The 19,416-nt window shown below is 52.7% G+C and overlaps 1 protein-coding gene across 8 annotated transcripts in view; it reads left to right on the forward strand.

The window, feature by feature from the left end:
- LOC120682228 (probable cleavage and polyadenylation specificity factor subunit 1) overlaps positions 1–19,416 on the forward strand; it is a 56,805-nt gene that overhangs the window by 21,209 nt on the left and 16,180 nt on the right. For all 8 annotated transcript variants that reach the window (XM_039964035.1, XM_039964038.1, XM_039964039.1 and 5 more), the window contains 3 exons: positions 1,291–1,368; positions 2,715–2,834; positions 10,936–11,030. In XM_039964035.1, the coding sequence (XP_039819969.1) occupies positions 1,291–1,368; positions 2,715–2,834; positions 10,936–11,030 (293 nt within the window). The remainder of the gene's footprint in view (positions 1–1,290; positions 1,369–2,714; positions 2,835–10,935; positions 11,031–19,416) is intronic.

Raw genomic sequence — 19,416 nt, forward strand, 5'->3', positions numbered from 1 at the left:
GGAGGGGGCGGCGCTAGCAGGGGAGGGGAGGGGAGGAAAGGAAGAGGAGGAGAGGGGCGGCGGCGGCTGGCCGGCCATGGCGCGCGTGCAGTGGAGCTGCGGCTGCGCCTGGGAGGATGGCGGCGGCGGCGCCTGTGCACAGGAGCTAGGCTCTGATTACCATGTTGGAGGAAATGATGGCTTGTCTTACTCCAACCCTAGAAGGGTGGGTATAAATAGATCCTATACATGTGCTTCTAGATGGGCCTCTATACACATGGGCTCAATATACTCCAACAAAGGGTACTGTGATGCCACGTATCCTGTCATTACAGCAGGGCCAACTCTAACTGTCACAGCACTGAGGTATGTGCCTTTGGTGCCGTGACAATTATCGCTGAATTACAGGGCTAGTTTTTAGAAATTGTACCTCAGAGTGTCCCTTTGCAAAATAAAATTCTCAAAAGAACTAAATAAAAAAAATCTCACATGTGGTAAGCAGCCATGGATTAATTTTTCCACCCATTTTACTGCATGTGTTAACCTTTTCAGTATTCTTCCATATGCTATGTCATTGACCGAATTCTTGACAGGTTAAACACTGCGATAAAAAAAAAGTCGAGCGTCTCTGGTTGCTTGGAACGATAGGAGGGTAGCAAAGGAAGTAGATTTTGTTATTTTCACTATCAATTTAGGAGCTCTTAGGTAGGACCAGCCCTAACGCACAGATCTGGCACATCCAATCCTGATGCTAACTTACTGATGCAATTAGAATTCTAGTTGCTGAAGTAGACAAACTAACTTTTCTCCAACGTAAACAAAGTAACATAGAGACATCGTTCTTGCTGCTGTTTCTTGCACCCGAATGGTCCTTGCTTCAAGCCTGGCTGCTAGTGTGCCCAGTGCACTTGCTGTGTGACAGTTCAGCCCTCTTGTCTGCATCACACATCCTTAATGAATTTGCGCAGCGGTAAAGCTGTTGCCTTGTGACCATGAGGTCACGGATTCAAGTCCTGGAAACAGCCTCTTGCAGTAATGCAGGGAAAGGCTGCGTACAAAAGACCCATGTGGTCGGACCCCTCCCCAGACCCTGCACAAGCGGGAGCTAAATGCACCGGGCTGCCCTTTTTTAATGTGATTCATAATTTACTTTTTGTTACCTTTCTTTGCATCAAATCTTTCTTGCTCTAGTGGAACCATGTCATGAAACACAATCTACTCATCCTGATTTCTTAGATAATTGCTGATCTGTATAACTTCTGTCATTCTTCATTTGAGTTTCTTCCTTTGTGACAATATTGCCTGTTTCAGGTGTGTTGTTCTGGTCATGGAAAGAATGGAACACTGTCGGCCCTTCAACAATCTATTCGTCCAGATTTAATTACCGAGGTGCATATATTTTTTTTCCTGTTCTTTTGATCAATCACCCTTTATCACTCTTTTGGAAAGAAGAAAATGCTTGGTATGCAATTTTCTTTCTTTGTCAATTGATGCCACTATTATGCCTGGGATTGTTCATTTGGACAAAGTTGCATTTGTACTTTTGATGTTGCAAACTCTGGTTGGGCTACTTAACAGACCCAGTGCACATTCATTCGCTATGCGTAACTTTGACCTAATGAAATACACGTAGAGGTTATTTTTTGTTGGACTTTGGGGATGGTAATGTAATCACAATAGGTTATAATGTTATATACATGTTGTAACATGTCAATATGTTAACATTGCTGGATAACCTGACATGTATTGACAGAAAAAAACAAAAGGTCTAGTCCCCAAAATTATCGCTCGTCATGTAATAGCAGAAAAATTCAGTCACCGGGTCATACCAGGGCTGCTCAATTTACCACTACATTTCCCTTTGTGAAACTCTAACAACATACTTCACCATTTTTCTTCTGCCTTCCCATCTTATATTAGTATTTTCTATTTTGCAATCATCAATATGCATGTTATATTTTGAATTTAGGGAAAATTGTGAAAAGGCTTATAGTGCACTCATGTCCATACTTCCCCCAGACACATCTTGGTACAAACTAAACCAGACCCCCAACTAATTGATACCTCATAAACTCCCCCACTCACCAAACCTATACTGTCCAATTTCTTGTCACATGCCATTGCCACCTTTTCATGGGTTTGATAACTGGGCTGTGGCATAGATGGGTTTGATGGGTTGAATAACTGGATGCTTATAGGCAGTACCATCAGAGTGGTGGATGGATCTTAATGTCATTGTCATTGGCAGAGAAGCTGTGTCCGCAGAAGAAGACCAATGATAATGAGGGGATATTTGTCGCTGTAAATGGTTGGTGTTGGAGGCAGATTTTTAGCTGATTCGTTAGTATTGTCCTTGGTGAGGATAACTTGGTTGTGGTTTTGAGCATTTCCGTGATGATGTGTAAGAGAGCTTATCTGTGGCTGTTGTGTAGATCAGGAGGGGGCTTGTGTTAATTTTTAGCGATTAGGATGATGACATTACTACCAGGCATGACAATCACTGTTTAAGTGAAAAAGTGAATCATGTGAAAAAATTGGGGACTAGACATAGCGGGAAAATAGAAGGGAATTGACTTGTCAGAAGTGTACAGTACCCAAATAACTTATATTGTGGAAATTAATATTGTGCAATTATAGGTTGACACCGGTATCATTATCTTTGTCTTTTTTGTTCTCAGAAGTTTCAATTTCGTTGTCCCAAGTATTTTGCTTATGTTTGTTCATAACTTGTGTAGGTGGAACTACCAAGTTGCACAGGTATTTGGACGGTTTACTACAAGAGTTCCCGTGGAATTATAACTGAGGATAATGAATATCATGCTTATTTGATAATAAGCCTAGAAAGCCGTACAATGGTAACTCTATTTCCATTTCCTTTTTCCTCCTTGAAGACTTGAATACATTATATAGTGAGTTCTGAGTTATTACAATTATGTGGGACTAAAGATAATAGTATCTCGAGTCTTGGTATTAGTAGAATATGGAATTTTAGAGAGTTGATTGTCGAAAATATGATATTTGAATGTTTTCTGGCCTTCATCTTTCTATGGTGAGTATAGACCTGTTCACACCCCTTGCCTGGCCTGAAAAAGCATGGCTTTGAAAAGCTAGGTTCGTCCAGCTGTACCCATGCCTGAAGAGTGCGACAGGTCCGGGTCGTTTGGACTAGGCTAGGTTGCCATGAACAATTAGTCGAATGATTCCTCCACTTTGGTTAGATTTACTGGGACCTGGATCTCACTATGAACTGTGCTTGGCTGGGTGTTTTAATGCTTATGTATGTTTCTGAAATAATGGTTGTATTTTTTCTCTAACTCTCATGTCGTATTATTTGTGGACTTTAAAATCATAGGACACAACTGATAGCTAGTGTGCTACCCTTCTGTGTCTAATTTGTGGATTTGCATACTCGACATCATTTGTGCATCTTTTGAATGGCCTTTGTTGGTGTATATGTGAGTCCATGTATAGAGGCCCATTTAGAGAATCTATATATCCCACCCTTCTAGGGTTTGGAGGAATACAAGCCATTATTCTCTCCTACATGGTATCATTTGCCTAGGGTTTCCCCGCCGCCGCCGCCATGGCTGGCCGCCGGCCGCTGGCGCCTCCTCCTCTCTCCTTCCCTCCCCTCCTCTACCTCTGCTGCGGCCGCCGCTCCTGCGTCCAGCACCTGCTTCGTCTTCCCCCTTTCCTCTGCTCTGCTCCAGGCGTGCCATGACGCCGGGTCCTCTGCCCCAGGCGCGCGGCTCTAGGCCGCCGACCTCGCGCGCGCCGAGCAGGACTGCCGCGATGCCTTCGCGGTCCAAGCCGCCGACCTCGCGCGCCGAGCAGGCCTGCGACGCCGAGGCCTGCCACCATGGCGCGGGATTCGCGGGATCCGCGGCCGCCGCTCGATCCAGCCCCTAGGGGGGTGCGCCGCCGCCGCCCAGGCCTACGGCGCGGGCTCTGGCGCATGCGCCGCCCCTGCCCCTGCTGCGCTGGCCGCTAGCGCTGGGGGCTCCGCCGCCCCGGCCTTCCAGGCCGCCCAGAGCGCGGCCGCCCAGGTCCTGGCGCCGCCTGCCGCTCCTCTAGCGCCGGCCGCTGGCTCTGTCCTGGGCGCGGGAGCCGCGACCCTGCACGCGCCCTCCTCTGCTGCTCCCACGGCCGGCGCAGCCACTGCCGCTGCTGCCCACGCTGGCGCGGCCCTCCCTCCTCTGGCCCCGGCCTCTGCGCGCGTGGCCCTTCCAGGCCACTGCCGCCGCTGCGAGTGGCACGGGCGCCCCCGGCGCGTGCGCATGGCCGCCCCGGGGCGCCGGCGCCGCCCCATCCGCCGCGGTCGACGACCTGCGCGGCGTCGACTCGCACCTCAAGGCTTACGAGCGCGCACAGGAGATATTGCAGGACCTCGATGCCAAGCTCGTCGAGGCCAAGCTCGTCCAGGCCGCGCGGGCGCCCGCCGCGCAGGCCGCCGTTGCGCCCGCCGCGCATGCCGCGCGAACGCACGCCGCGCAGGCCGCCGCGCACGCCGCGTAGGCCGCCGCCGCGCCCGCCGCGCACGCCGCGTGGGCCGCCGCCTCCCTCACCGCCGCGCACGCCGCGCAGGCCGTCGCTCCAAGGGACCCGCGCGGGATGCCCCCCGCGGACGCGCCGTTCGCCGCCGCCGCCGCCGCCTTCAGCGGGCATCCGATCGCCGCCGGCGCTGCAACGGCCGAAGCTACTCTCGCCATGGCCCTCCTCGCCGCCAAGACCCACCAGGCTCCGCTCTCTGGATCTGGATCCCGGACTGACCCTCTCTTTGGTGCTCCTCTCACCGGCAAGACCAGGAGTGGGGGAGGCCGCAGGCGTCGTCGTCGGGGCGGACGTGGTAGTGGTGCTGGCGGCGCTACCTCTGGTGGTACTGGTGGAGGCTGTCGGGGCACTCTGGCCCTGACTCCGGCTCCTGCTCCTGGCCCTGGAGGTACGGCCTGGCCATCCTTCAGCGCCCCATGGCCAGGGCGCATCCCGGTGTGGCCGTTTCAGGGTCGGGGGGCGGGGGGAGGGTCCTCAGCCCTAGCCGGCGGCCATGTTCGCCGCTGCTGCTTCCCTGTTCGTGCAGTCCTTCAGTGCCATGGGGCGGACGCCGCCGGTCAGCACCGAGTGGATCGCCGACTCGGGTGCCTCCTTCCACACCACACCACATGCCGGTATCCTCTCTTCTGTCCGACTCCCACACCCCTCTTGTCCTTCCATCATGGTTGGTGACGGGTCTTGCCTTTCTGTCACCGCCGTGGGTTCTGCTCCTGGCTCCTTTTGTCTTCTCAATGTCCTTGTTGCTCCTCAGATGGTTCATAATGTTCTTTCCATTCGTCAGTTTACTGCTGACAATTTTTGTTCCATCGAGTTTGATTCTTCTGGCCTCACTGTAAAGGATTCGGCCTCCCGGCGTCCGCTACTCCGGTGTGACAGCACGGGGCTCTTTTACACCCTTCGCCTTCCTTCTTCCGCTGCACCACTCTCGGCTTCTTCGCCCTGGCCGTCTTGGTCTACTGCTTTTGCCGCGACGCTGTCTTCCACCACCTGGCACCGCCGTCTTGGTCACCTTGGCCGCGACGTTCTGGCTCAGCTCAGTCGTAGTACCGATGTTCTTGGTACTAGGGCTCCTGCTGAGCCCCTCTGCCATGCTTGCCAGCTCGGTCGTCATGTTCGGCTCCCTTTTTTTTCTTCTTCTTCGCATGCGACGTATGCATTTGATCTTGTTCACCGTGACCTATGGACCTTGCCAAGTCTGAGACCTTCCCCACCCTCCTCCACTTCTTTGCCTAGGTGTCCACTCAGTTCGGCCTCACAGTTAAAGCCGTCCAGTGTGACAACGGGCGGGAGTTCGACAACTCGACCTCCCGTTCTTTCTTCCTCTCTCGGGGTGTTTAACTGCGTATGTCTTGTCCGTATACCTCTCAGAACGGTAAGGCTGAGCAGATGATTCGCACGACGAATGACGTCGTGCGCACCCTTCTGATCCAGGTCTCTCTGCCCCGCGCTTCTGGGCTGAGAGCCTCCACACCACCACCTACTTGCTCAACCGTCTTCTGTCTATTGCTTCTCTTGATCCCACTCCATACCATGCTCTTTTCGGTACCCCTCCTCGCTACGACCACCTTCGGGTCTTCGGGTGTGCGTGTTATCCTAACACCTCCGCCACTGCTCCTCACAAGCTGGCGCCCCGCTCGACTCGTTGTGTGTTCCTTGATTACTCCCCTGACCACAATAGGTACCGATGTTTTGACCTCACCTCTCGCCGCGTCCCGATCTCCCGACACGTCGTCTTTGACGAGTCGGATTTCCCCTACTCCACTTCCTCCACACCTTCTCCTGACCCCGAGCTGGAGTCTCTGTTTCCGACTGACCCGGTGGTTCACCCACCTTTTACTGTTTGTCATTTCCCTGCAGGTTTTCCCAGCCCCGGGACCTCCGATCGTGCCACGCGTGGCCCCGGGACCTCCGATCGTGCCGCGCGTGGACCCGATGTCTCCTGCTGCGCCAAGCGCGGCCCCGGTGCCTTCCCCTGCACCTGCGCGGTATGCTCAGCCGGTGCAGGTGTACCGGCGTCGTTCGGCGCCGACACCGGCACCGCCGCGGTACGCTGAGCCGGTGCAGGTGTACCGGCGTCATTCGGTGCCGACACCGGCGCTGCCTCCTGCTCCGGAGGCTCCTGGGATGCCTCCACCGGAGACGTCGCCGCCGCCGCCTCCACTGGCTCCCTCTCGAGCCGAGCCGGCGGTGTACCACCCGCCCGTCGTCCATCGGGATACTCGGCATATCCTTCCCATGGTGACTCGGCAGATGGTGTCTCAGGCCGCGACTCTCTCCGCCGCCGAGGGAGAGCCGCGGGTCTCTTAGGTACTCTTCTCTGTCCGCGACGCCTTGGCGGATCCTCACTGGCGTCGCGCGATGGAAGAGGAGTACGCGGCTCTTCTTGCTAACCAGACATGGGACCTCGTGCCGCGTCCGTCTGGTTGCAATGTGGTGACTGGCAAGTGGATCTAGACGCATAAGCGTCGGGCTAATGGCACACTGGAGCGCTACAAGGCTCGCTGAGTTCTCCGGGGGTTCACTCAGCGACCTAGTGTGGACAAGAAGAGAGTACAAATAGAGTACAAAGGTGGCTACGTTGAGGCTGGAGCGAAACTCCGAGAAGGTCGAGGAGGGCAGTCCTTTGGTGAAGATGTCAGCAAACTGGGAGGTAGTCGGTACATGGAGGATCCGAACATCGCCGATGGCGACTCTGTCGCGCACGAAGTGTAGGTCGATCTCCACATGTTTCGTCCGCTGATGCTGGACCGGGTTGGTGGAGAGATACACGGCACTGACGTTGTCGCAGTAGACGAGCGTGCTCTTGGCGAGCGGGCTGTGGAGTTCCGCCAAGAGCTATCGTAGCCAGGACGCCTCCGCCACGCCGTTAGCGACAGCCCGGTACTCCGCCTCGGCACTGGAGCGGGAGACAACCGGCTGCCGCTTGGACGACCAGGAGACCAGGTTGCCGCCCAGGAAAGACGGCGTAGCCGGAAGTGGAGCGACGAGTGTCCGGGTAGCCAGCCCAGTCTGCGTCGGTGTAGACCACCAGCTCAGCAGAGGACGAGCGGTGAAGTACCAGGCCGAAGCCCACAGTGCCACGGACGTACCGAAGGAGACGCTTCAGCGCAGCAAGGTGTGACTCCCGAGGATCATGCATATGGAGACAGACCTGCTGAACAGCGTTGGTGAGGTCCGGCCTAGTGAAGGTGAGGTACTGTAAAGCGCCGGCCAGACTCCGGTAGGCAGTAGGATCAGCCACCGGATCACCCAGATCAGCAGACCGGATCACCCGAAGACCCGAAGGTGGTCGTAGTGAGGAGGGGTACCGAAGAGAGCGTGGTGTGGAGTGGGAGCAGGAGAAGCAGTGGAAGGAAGGCAGTTGAGCAGGTAGGTGGCGGTGTGGAGGCTCTCAGCCCAGAAGCGCGGGGGCAGAGAAGCCTGGATCAGAAGGGTGCGCACAACGTCGTTCGTCTTGCGAATCATCCACTCAGCCTTGCCGTTCTGAGGAGAGGTATACGGACAAGACATACGCAGCTGAACACCCCGAGACAGGAAGAAGGAACGGGAGGTTGAGTTATTGAACTCCCGCCCGTTGTCACACTGGCCGGCCTTAACGGTGAGGCCGAACTGAGTGGACACCCAGGCAAAGAAGTTGAGGAGGGTGGTGAAGGTCTCAGACTTGGCGTGCAAAGGAAACGTCCAAGAGTAGTGCGAGAAGTCGTCGACCACCACCAGATAGTACTTATAACCAGAAAGGCTAAGTACAGGAGAGGTCCACAGGTCACAGTGAACAAGGTCAAAGGCATGCGTCGCATGCGAAGAAGAGGAAAAAGGGAGCCGAACATGACGACCGAGTTGGCACGCATGGCAGAGGGGCTCCGCAGGAGCCCTAGTACCAGGAACATCGGTACTACGACTGAGCTTTGCCAGAACGTCGCGGCCAGGGTGACCAAGACGGCGGTGCCAGGTGGTGGGAGACGGCGTCGTGGCAAAAGCGGCAGACCAAGACAGCCAGGGCGAAGAAGAAGATGAGAGTGGTGCAGCGGAAGAAGGAAGGCGAAGGGTGTAAAGGGGCCCTGTGCTGTCACACCGGAGTAGCGGACGCCGGGAGGCCGAATCCTTTACAGTGAGGCCAGAAGAATCAAACTCGATGGAACAAGAATTGTCAGCTGTAAACTGACGAATGGAAAGAAGGTTATGAACCATCTGAGGAGCAACAAGAACATTGGGAAGACGAAAAGAGCCAGGAGCAGAACCCACGGCGGTGACAGGAAGGCAAGACCCGTCACCAACTATGATGGAAGAAGGACAAGAGGGGTGTGGGGGTCGGACAGAAGAGAGGATACTGGCATGTGGGGTGGTGTGGAAGGAGGCACCCGAGTCGGCGATCCACTCGGTGCTGACCGGCGGTGCCCGCCCCATGGCGCTGAAGGACTGCACGAACAGGGGAGCAGCAGCGGCGAGCATGGCCGCCGGCTGCGGCTGACCCTGAAACGGCCACATCGGGCCGGGAGCAGGAGTGGGAGCCGGAGTCAGGGTCAGAGTGCCCCGACGGCCTCCACCAGTACCACCAGAGGTAGCACCGCCAGCACCACCACCACGTCCGCCCCGACGACGACGCTCGCGGCCTCCCCCACTCCCGGTCTGGCCGGTGAGAGGAGCACCAAGGAGGGGGTCGGTCCGGGATCCAGATCCAGAGGGCGGAGTCTGGTCGGGTTGGCTAGGTGGGGCGCACTAACATGGTACCAGAGCCGAGGTCCCGGGTTCGAACCCACCTGGCCACGCATTTCTGCTGCGCGATTTCCCCTGCGCCTCTCGTGTGCTGAGACCTGCTGCGGGCTACGCCGGGCACTAGAACCTGCTGCGGGCTACGCCGGGCTCGCACGCCGCAGGGGGAATGATGGACTATGGATAAAAGCCCCCACCCCTCCCACTATAACACCTGGGTTTTATGGTCGGGTTGGCTAGGTGGGGCGTGCTAACACAAACCAACTCACTAAGAATTAAAAGACAAAATAACTCTATTGGACACGGATTGGGTGCAGACCTCGCCTGCGGTTGGAGCTTAGCAGTGGCTGGCATGCAGGGACAAGTGGTGATGACCTGCAGTTAACAAAAGCATTACTTCAACTTTTCGGTGAGGCCTCTGGTTTACAAACAAACCTCCAAAAGTTGTGTGATTCCTATTCAGTGTGACAACAATATTGCGGAAGTGGTTGGCAGTACACTACATTGCCCTATTTCATCCTTTTTTGGTGTGATCGATGGATTCATGGCAACCGTCTTGATGATTTAGCACCGAATGTTTTTAAGAGAGTGTTTCTATAAGAGTGAGGAACAAAAGAAATGTGGCAGAAGCCCTCCTTGAGTTGACTTGGGTCAGATATAAGGGGTGCTCTTGGTTGGCTGGGTCTAGCTGAGTATTTGGAAATTTGGGACATATTAGCAGGCATTAGTCTCAACACTAATGAAGATGCCCACATCTAGAGGTTTGAATTCTCCGGCACTTTTTCCACCAAGTCGGCTTACCGAGCATTCCCCATCGGCTCTACTTCCTTCGAGCCTTGGAAAAGGATATGGAAATCTTGGGCACCGGGTAAATGCAAAATCTTTATTTGGCAAAATACGCTCGTTGTGCACATATGACCGTGCATGTACATAGTTGACAAGTTCATGCATCCATTCACATGTTTTACAACTTGTTGGACCAAAGTGATACAACCGTAAAAGTTGTATGGTGGGTGCAATCTACTCTTACATAATTATGCCACTCATTGTGTGGTTGAACATAAGGTCTCTGGAACATAAATAGAGTTTGATCAACATTCGAAGTTATTCCCTGGCATATAAGAAATTGCCCCCAAACTTAGCCTGATTATTATTTTAGGAGTGATTTCTGATATGCCACTTAATATTCAGTATGCCACTTATTGTGTGGTTGAACATGGGCCCTTGAATACCTGTAGCATGCGACCGGCATATGAAGTTATTCAGTGGCATATAAGAAATCACCCCTAAATTTAATCACTATTTTCTATCCCCAGCCAGATGTATACATAGTTACTTGTCTTCCGTATAAGTAGCTGCACTGCCATCCAGTTGTCTCTACAACCAGTATTTCCATATTCGATCATGTGATACGGATGTATGTTTAAAGTTGTTTATTTAAGGATAATTGATTTGGTGTTTAACAATATATTCTACCACTGGGCATGATCCTCTAATTTCTTTTGACGAAATGTGTGCTTGTTTGATCTGCTAGGGGAGTTATGTATGTTTTATTTCCATTGGGGTTGCTCCACCATTCTTTTAAAAAAAGTACTCGTTTATTTTTCTATTTAACATATAGTTCATTTCAATTTGGCTTGAGAATTTTGCTTGAGAAAAGAATTACTAAATGTGCACCATTATTGTGTTTCAAAGGTACTTCAGACAGGTGATGATCTAGGAGAAGTTACTGAAACAGTTGATTATAATGTCCAAGCAAGCACAATTGCTGCTGGTAACTTGTTTGGGAGGTATGGCCCACTGCTAATCAAATCATTTTCTTGTCACTTTATATATTGTTGTTGTACAAGCGCATGCATATGTGGAGTGATTGGTGCCTCGGATTGGTTGGGGTCATTCATTCTGATCTACTGCCTTTGACCCTTGTTTAGACCTGTAGCCCTTGGTTCCTGGTGACTAATTGCTATGGCTTTGTATTAGAGTATATTTGGTAGTTGTAGATATACGTATCGTAAACTGCCATATGTATCTCGGGAGCCTTGCCCCCCAACTCTTGTACTCTTATATATACCGGCCGAGGCCTCAATGCAAACAATCCATCCATTATACACCAATTCTATCACTTCTACATGGTATCACAGTTTAGGGTTTGAGATCCTGGGCAACCTTTCGCTGCCCTAACCCTAGCGTCGCCGGCGCCCCTCCTCTCGCGCCGCCGCCGTCCCCCTGTTTCCCACGGCGCCCCTCCAGGGCGCCCCCTCGCCGGCCTTCTAGCGCGCCCCCGGGGAGGTCGCCCATGACCTCTGCCGGGGGCAGCGCCCTCCATCACGGCGGATCGAGTTAATCCGCCGCCCTTAGAGTGTCAAGCAGTAGCAGATCGGCGTACCTCGTCACCCGCATGGAATCCGCCGACGATCCGATCCGCGCTGCCGTGGTGGCAGTCGCAGTCTCCTGGCGGCGCCCGTGACCCACCTTGTGCTGCCGTGGTGGCAGTAGTGGCTCCGCGTGGCGCCTTCAACTCGTCGTCGACGAATTCCGTGCAGCACCTCCGCTCCGACCTGTCGCCTTCACGCCAGGCTTCCCGTCTGGATCCCGCGTCGGCTGCACCGTCCACCCGGCGGCCTCCTCTGCAGCGCCCGTGCGGCTCTGTCCCGCGCGCCTCACGCGGGCTCCCTCCGCTGCCGGTCGCGCCTCTTCCCTGGCGGCTTCCTCCGCATCTCGGGGGGATCCGTCGTCGCCGGCCAGGACGTGCGCCACGCTCCGGATCCGCTGCCATCCCTGGCGGGGATCCTCCATCGCCTCCGGCTACCTGCCGTCGCCGGGAGGGACGCGTGCCACCCGCCCTCATCGCCGTCGCCTGGCCACCTCTTTCTCACCCTCTGTTTATCTCTCTCGCGCCGTGGCTATGGTCCGTCGTTGACCATGATGAGCAGGGGAGAGGATAAGAGTGGGGAGGAGGCCTGTGCTATGCGCACCAAGAGGCTCTACGCGAAGATTTGCTGCTGCTGATTTATTTTTGGTTAGTTTCTCTGATTTTTACTCGATCACTGATCGAGATTGAGTCGCCCACCGCCCGTCGACCTTGCGCCTCTACTTCGACATCGGCGTCGACTTCACCGGCCTCTTCTTCGTCTTCGACATGCGACATGGTGACATGGACGCTGCCCTAGGAGATGCCCATCTGCACTGCCCTCCTCGCCGCTTCGTTCGCACGTCGACCTTCGCCGGCTCGTCGTCGCCTTCACCGATCAGGACGCCTTCACCGACTTCGCCCACCGTCGTCCCGCCTCACGCTACTCGGTCTGATCAGCCGATGTGCGTGATCCACTCGGCTCCCGTGACGTCCGTCCTCGAATTGCGTGCCTCTTCCCTGAGTATGGAGGGCTGCCGTTGCTTCGCCTCTTCGGGAAGCCGCGGCGCCACCCGTGGTCTTCCTCGTCGTTGCATCTTCACCGCCGCCGACTACGTCCTCGACTTCGTCCACGCCGGCCACTTCGACCGCATCTTCGACATCGTCTACGACTACGTCAGTGCGCGCCTTCTTCGAGCTCCGCCGCCACGTCCTCCGGATCATCAGGCCTTGCGCCAGATCGTCCGGGGTTACCTTGTCGCTTCGTCCAGCACCACCTCGTCGCCATCGTCGCCGTCCACTTCTACCCCTTCGTCTACTCCAGCAACTGCGGGCTGCATCGGCATCTTCTTCCTCGCCATTCTTCTGCGCCTGCAACCGTCGTGGAGGCCTTCTCTGTTGGTCCCTCGGCGACGGCGTCTGGTTGTGCATCCTCCCTTGCACGTCCGGTATTGGCAACACCGGTGCGTGCCCATCGTCCCCGATGCGTTCCCGAGCCTGGCAAACTCGGCCATGTGTCGCCCGATGGCCTGACTGCATCGACTTTGGCATCGCTCCCTCTACGACTGCCTCGACGCGTCGCCATTTTCGTCTCCGGCGTCTTCTCCATTACGCCACCACCATGGCGCCTCCTCGTGTGCCCGCGGCTTCATGTGCGGCTACCTCGTCTTCGGCAACTTCGACAGCTCTACGTCGACCACGACTACTCTATGCACGACATCTTCAACCATGGCTCCTTCAGCTCGGCTATCTCGACATCAGCACAAAGGGCTACCATTCGCATGAGTTACTCGCCAGTTTTCTCTCCAGTCGCAGCATCCGCACCACACCGACGTTATGACTGCGGGGGGATGTTAGTTCGTTGGCTACTGCTTTCGGCTTCTTCTCCAGTCTCACCGTTTGCGGTGCTCCCACTGTGACTGCTGGAGAGTATTAGAGTATATTTGGTAGTTGTAGATATATGTATCGTAAACTGCCATATGTATCTCGGGAGCCTTGCCCCCCAAGTCTTGTACTCTTATATATACCGGCCGAGGCCTCAATGCAAACAATCCATCCATTATACACCAATTCTATCACTTCTACACTTTGCTATATTGTACTAAACTTGTTAGTTACCATTACACTGTATTGGTTATTCAATTAATGATAATTACGAATTATCTCTATTGGAGTCTTGAAATCTAAATTGCAAGATATACCTATTAGTTTTTCTGCCTTATCAATGGCTGTGCTTGGATCTGCGTCTGCATCGAGTGTGACGAAGAAAAGTGAGGAAAGCCTGCTGAACGGTTTGCGTCAAACATGGGTCCGACGAGCACCCCTGCGGGCAAAACGTGAGGTTTGAACTTGTGGACGCCAGATGCGAGATGTGGGGTGGGGTCGGCTTCTCAATGCGCTGCGACACGCTTCTTTGAGCCACTATTCCAATCAAGGCTAATATCACGTGAATTTTTGGCAGTCTAAAGTGGCAACAAATGATCAAATCAAATATAGTAGCATAATAGTGCTGCAAATTAACCAGGTTCTCTTGGTAAAAACTAGCGTTACCACAGCTGTTGATAACAAAATGTTCTTACTCCTGGCTGTTACAATCAGCAACTCAATCTATTCCATGGCCCAAAGGGGCAGAATATACATGTGTACAATATGCAAAGAGGCCCTCCAACTAAAGGGAAATACAGGAGAGTATATATATATGTGTGTATATATATATATATGTAAACCCCCACCCCCAAACTCATGGGGGATCCACAACACTGATTTTGGAGAGGAAGTAGCTGTGTTGAGCCCTTGGTGTTGAGCCCTTGTCTGTGCCTTTGTGAGGAAGTCCGCTAATTGAAACTTGGAAGGCACATATTGAAGAGCCACAATCTGATCATGCACCTGCAATCTCATGTAAGAAGCATCAACACCGATATGCTTGGTGAGTTCATCCTTCATAGGGTCCCGAGCAATACTGATCGCACAAGTACTATCAGAGGAGAGGGAGGTGTTGGTCTGCAATCCATCACACCGAAATCCTCAAGTAGCCACTGGAGGTCTGGAGCTAGGTGATCTCAGCTGTCATTACTGCCATAGCCCTCAACTCAACTCAGCATTTGAATGTGAAACTGCTGTTTGCTTTTTGGTTTTCCATGCAATCAAGGAGGACTCAAGGAAGACAAAATAAGCAGAGAGAGAGAGAGGGAGGAAAGGAGGGGTGGGGGGAGGAGAGGGGGGGGAGGGAGGGAGGGAGGTGTGTGTAAAGCTGGGTGGGTGCAGAGACAAACCGACTCAGGATGTGAACAACATGGGAGATGTCAGGACGAGTGATCCCAAGGTAGACGAGACTACCAACAAGATGCGGTAGCGAGTTGGATCGGCAAGAGGCTCACCATTAGTGGCTCGCAACTGAACACCAAGCTCCATGGGTGTGTCAACTGTGCGGTGATCGGTGAGAGCAACACGAGAGAGATCTTGAATGTACTTCACCTAGGAGAGGTAGATGCCTGACCTCGAGACCAAGGAAGTAACGAAGAGGACCCAAATTAGACAGTAATAATTTATCACTAAGATGCTTCTTCACAAATTCAATGAACTGAGTAATGATCATATTATCAACATAGAGAAGAAGCGTGCGACCACGAGGGGAAGTGTGGACAAAGAGAGCGGGATCGTGGGTGCTGGGCTACCAGCATAAGTGACAATGGAGGAAAAACGCTCAAACCAGGCTCGAGGAGCCTGCTTGAGGCTGTAAAGGGAGCGATGCAGACGATAAACCATGCCATCTGGAACAGAGTAGCCTAGAGGTGGCTGCATGTAAACCTCCTCATGTAGCTCACCTTTGAGAAATGCATTCTTGACATCAAGTTGGGAGATGGACCACTATCGGACAGAGGCAACAACGTGAAGAGTTCGAGCTGTGGTCATGTGAGCAATGGGTGCAAAAGTCTCATCATAATCACGACCGTGCTCCGGCTGAAAACCACGAGCTACAAGATGAGTCTTGTAGCGCTCAAGGGAGCCATCATAGCGAATCTTGATCTTATAGACCCACTTGCAAGTAATAGGAGTCACCTGAGGAAGCATCAGGACAAGATCCCATGTACCAGTACGCTCCAAGGCAGCAATCTCCTTAGCCATGGCGTGTTGCTAGTCAGGGTGGATAACAGCCTCTCGGTAAGTGGCTGGCTCAACAAGTGCAGTAACAGTGAAGCCATAGCGCTCTTGAGGTCGTAGAGCACCACGATCACGAAGATCATACTGAGATGGCGACTCAGGAGCAGGATCAAGGAGTGAGGAATAAGACTCGAGTGAAGGTGAAGGTGGAGTTCTCGGACGACGATTAAATGTGAGTGATTGCATGAGGAGGGACCACCACAGGAGTAGGTTCGAGGAGTGAGGAAGACGACTCAGGGGAAGGCGGAGGTGGAGGTCTCGGGCGACGAGAGTAGACTTAGGTGATCTCACGTGGAGGGACCATCACAGGAGTAGGACTTGGGGATAGCAGAGAAGACACAAGAGGGGAAAGAGGAATCTCGACGGGAGGAGTCCTAAAGTGTGACTGAGAAGGCTCAGGTGGAGGTGGAGGAACTATAGAAGGAACTGAAGGTGGTGGTAGTGGAGTGGATGGCAGCAGAAGAGGCACGTCAGGAAGAGTCAAGGAGATATACTCCGCGGTAGTGGAAGAGAAGGTGGAGGAGGACCGAGGGTAAAAAAGGCGGGGTTCATCAAAGGTGACATCTCGAGATATCCTCATTCGATATGCAATAGGGTTGTTGCAGCGATAACCCTTATGCTTCGTACTGTACCCAAGAAAAACACACTCAACGGATTGAGCAGTTAGCTTGGTGCGCTCACGAGGAGGGAGAACAAAGCAGGCACACCCAAAGCAACGGAGATGACTATAGTTGGGTGGATGGCCAAACAAACGCTCATACGGGGTGCAACCTTGAACAATTGGTAGGATGTAGCTTCCTTGGATTCAAATACAGTGCAGCCCCAATGCCCCATAGAGTGGATGATCCATTTGTTTCTCCCAACGTCGATCAATTATCGCCATGATCTTCTCGAGCAACCTTTTCTTGGTTTGGATGGCAAAGCTTAGCTTGATCCTTTCCTTTGCATGATTCATTAAAGCTTGAACCTCTGGCATTGCTGGCTTCTCATCTCCATCAACCACCCTAAGCACAATAAGAAGTGGTGCTGAAGTTCTAAGGCAATCTTCAACTTTGTTCCAAAATTCTGTAGAGAGCACAATGTCATGCACATCTAGACCAGCTTTGGTTTTTGCCAATTTGTTCCCAATCCATTTTTCAGTAACAAATAAACCCGTCAATGCATCCTTGTGCTTGTGCAAACTCTTCATGGTAAGAAAGGTTGTTGCAAAATGAGTTGCTGTAGGTCTCACAAGATCAGCCCAACCTGTCTTCTCTCTCAGGGCATGAAGGATACTCCCATGTCTATATATGAAAGTTGTCACATGCCTTGCACGGGAAATAGGATTCTTGAACTCCTTCAAATTCCCAATGTCTTCTAGCATGAGATCCAAACAATGTGCAGCACATGGACTGCAAAATATTGTAGGAATCCTCTCCATTAGAAGCTTGCCCGCTGCCTTGAAGTTAGTACCATTATCTGTGACAACATGGACGACCTTGTCTTTTCCAATGTCCTCAATTCTTTTCTCTAGCAAATCAGCAAGCATGTTTGCATCATGTACTTCACTTGATGCATCGACAAACTCCAAGAAGTAAGTTCCCTCCGGGTCACTAGGAAGTTAATCAAGTGGCATCCTTTCCTATCAGACCAGCCATCCGACATGAGTGTGCAGCCATAATGTTTCCATGCCCGCTCATGATCCTTCCTCATGTTACTTGTTGAATTCACAGCCTGTTTAAGCGATGGCTTTCCAAGTTGATAAGGTGTTGGAGGCTTATAACTTGAACAAAAATTGTGCCGTTGCCTCAACTGCAAACTGAAATTGTCTTGCGGCTGCTGCATTAAGAGGTACAGCACACTCATAGAAGAACAAAGCCCACTGCATATCCACATAAAGTTTTTCCTCCTTGTTTTTTGCTGCTGCATTCATCGTGGGCTGATAAGAGCCTGAAAGCCTCTCATCCATGGTTATTAAGGCGTCGCCTAGTTGTCGCCTTGGCGGCAAGGCGCTCTAGCAGAGCTGGGTGTCCCCGACGCTATGCCAAAAGGCTATGAGAATAAGAGAAGGAGCGAGAGACAGTGGAAAAAGTGAGGAAAAGTGAGTTGGGAATAGGCCAACAGGTCACCACATCCCATCCAACTGGAAAAGTGAGCAGGACATGGTATGGAGTAACAGGAGAGTTGGCAGGTTGTCCATGCATGTATGAGATGAGTGTGTGAGTGAGAGAGAGTGCTTCCATTCTCTGACAGGGATAGAGAGGTGTTGCATCGTGCATGTGACAAGGTTGGAACAGAGCCTGTTGACTGATTGGCTAAACTAAGACTTCTCCTTCCCTCTTTCCCTTTCTTTATTTCTCTTCCTTCCTCCTCCCTGGTACTATTCTTGCTGTTTTACATGTTGATATGGCGTCACCTTACAATACCTAGGCGTCACCTAGGCATCATGTTGGGGGTGGGTCGCCGCATCTCGCCTTTACACTTTAAAAACCATGCTCTCATCTACCACTTCTGGTGTTTTTCGAAGCGTCTCAACAACAGATATGGTTGTCTTTTGTTGTGCAGTCTTGTTATCAGCTGTAGCCTTGTACGGTAAGGTTGCTTGCCTTCTTTTAGCTGCTGTCCCTAAACTAGGCCGAACCTTAGAAGCTTGGGAAGTTCCATTTTGTTGTGCCTCATCTGCTGTCACTTCCACCACTTCTTCTCCATCCTCATCCTCAAGGAACAATGGTCTTCTTTTCTTGTTTGACTCCAAGTAAGCTGCCATCTCCTTTCTAACTTCGGTGCTCACCCTCTCACAAATCTTTGCATCTCCAAAGCCTCCTGCTAAATGCTGCTTCAACCTTTTTATCCCTCCACGAACTGACACACCACATAAGGTGCATGTTACCTCATCTTTGTTACTAAGGTAAAATTATTACCCAGTAGCACAAAAGACAAGCACAAGCATATGGAACATAACAGCTCTGCAAAGCAACTCACTTTAAAACATATAAAATAGAGCAATTAGCATATAAATCAGAGCCCTAATGTCCTAATGATATACAAATTAGACTACTAGGCGACCACTCCACGTGTGCAAGTCGGAAGGAGATAACTTCATGTGACCATGTGTCATGTGCTGAGCTCTACTCTATTTTATAGGCACAGAACAAAAAAGGCACAAGCAATCGACAAATAAGTAGTATAGCAGCTATAGAGGTGGGACTGAGAGGAGAGGCATACCTCGGGTTGCAGGTGCCCAGCGGGCGCACGGCTTGCAGGTACGTAGCGGGAAGGGAAGCTGATTTGAAGCTGGCGGCCAGCAGGGAGGCAGCACAGAGCAATACTCCTCGATCTAGCGGATGGGAGGCTCCTCCCAATCTAGTAGCTGGGGGGGGGGGGGGGGGGGGGGGCGCACAAGGCAGATGTGCAGTGCCACCGGCTGGGCTGTGCGGCTGTGCTTCACGAAGATTTGGTCCGCCGCGCGGCTGGACGCGCCGTCGCTAATCTCGCCGGGCAGGTAAGGGGAGGAGCTCCGGCGGCTTCTAGCTTGGCAGGGAATGGTGGGTCTAGTCTAATTCCTCTCTCCCCATCTCTTCCTTACCTCCCGCCCTTATCTCATGCCTAATTTCTTCACGCGCGGTCGGCGGATGGTTCCATGCCGCAATTTCTTCCCGTGTGCATGGTTTCTTCCTGCGCCCGTT

The sequence above is a fragment of the Panicum virgatum genome, chromosome 7N (assembly GCF_016808335.1).
Source record: "Panicum virgatum strain AP13 chromosome 7N, P.virgatum_v5, whole genome shotgun sequence".
NCBI lineage: Eukaryota > Viridiplantae > Streptophyta > Magnoliopsida > Poales > Poaceae > Panicum > Panicum virgatum.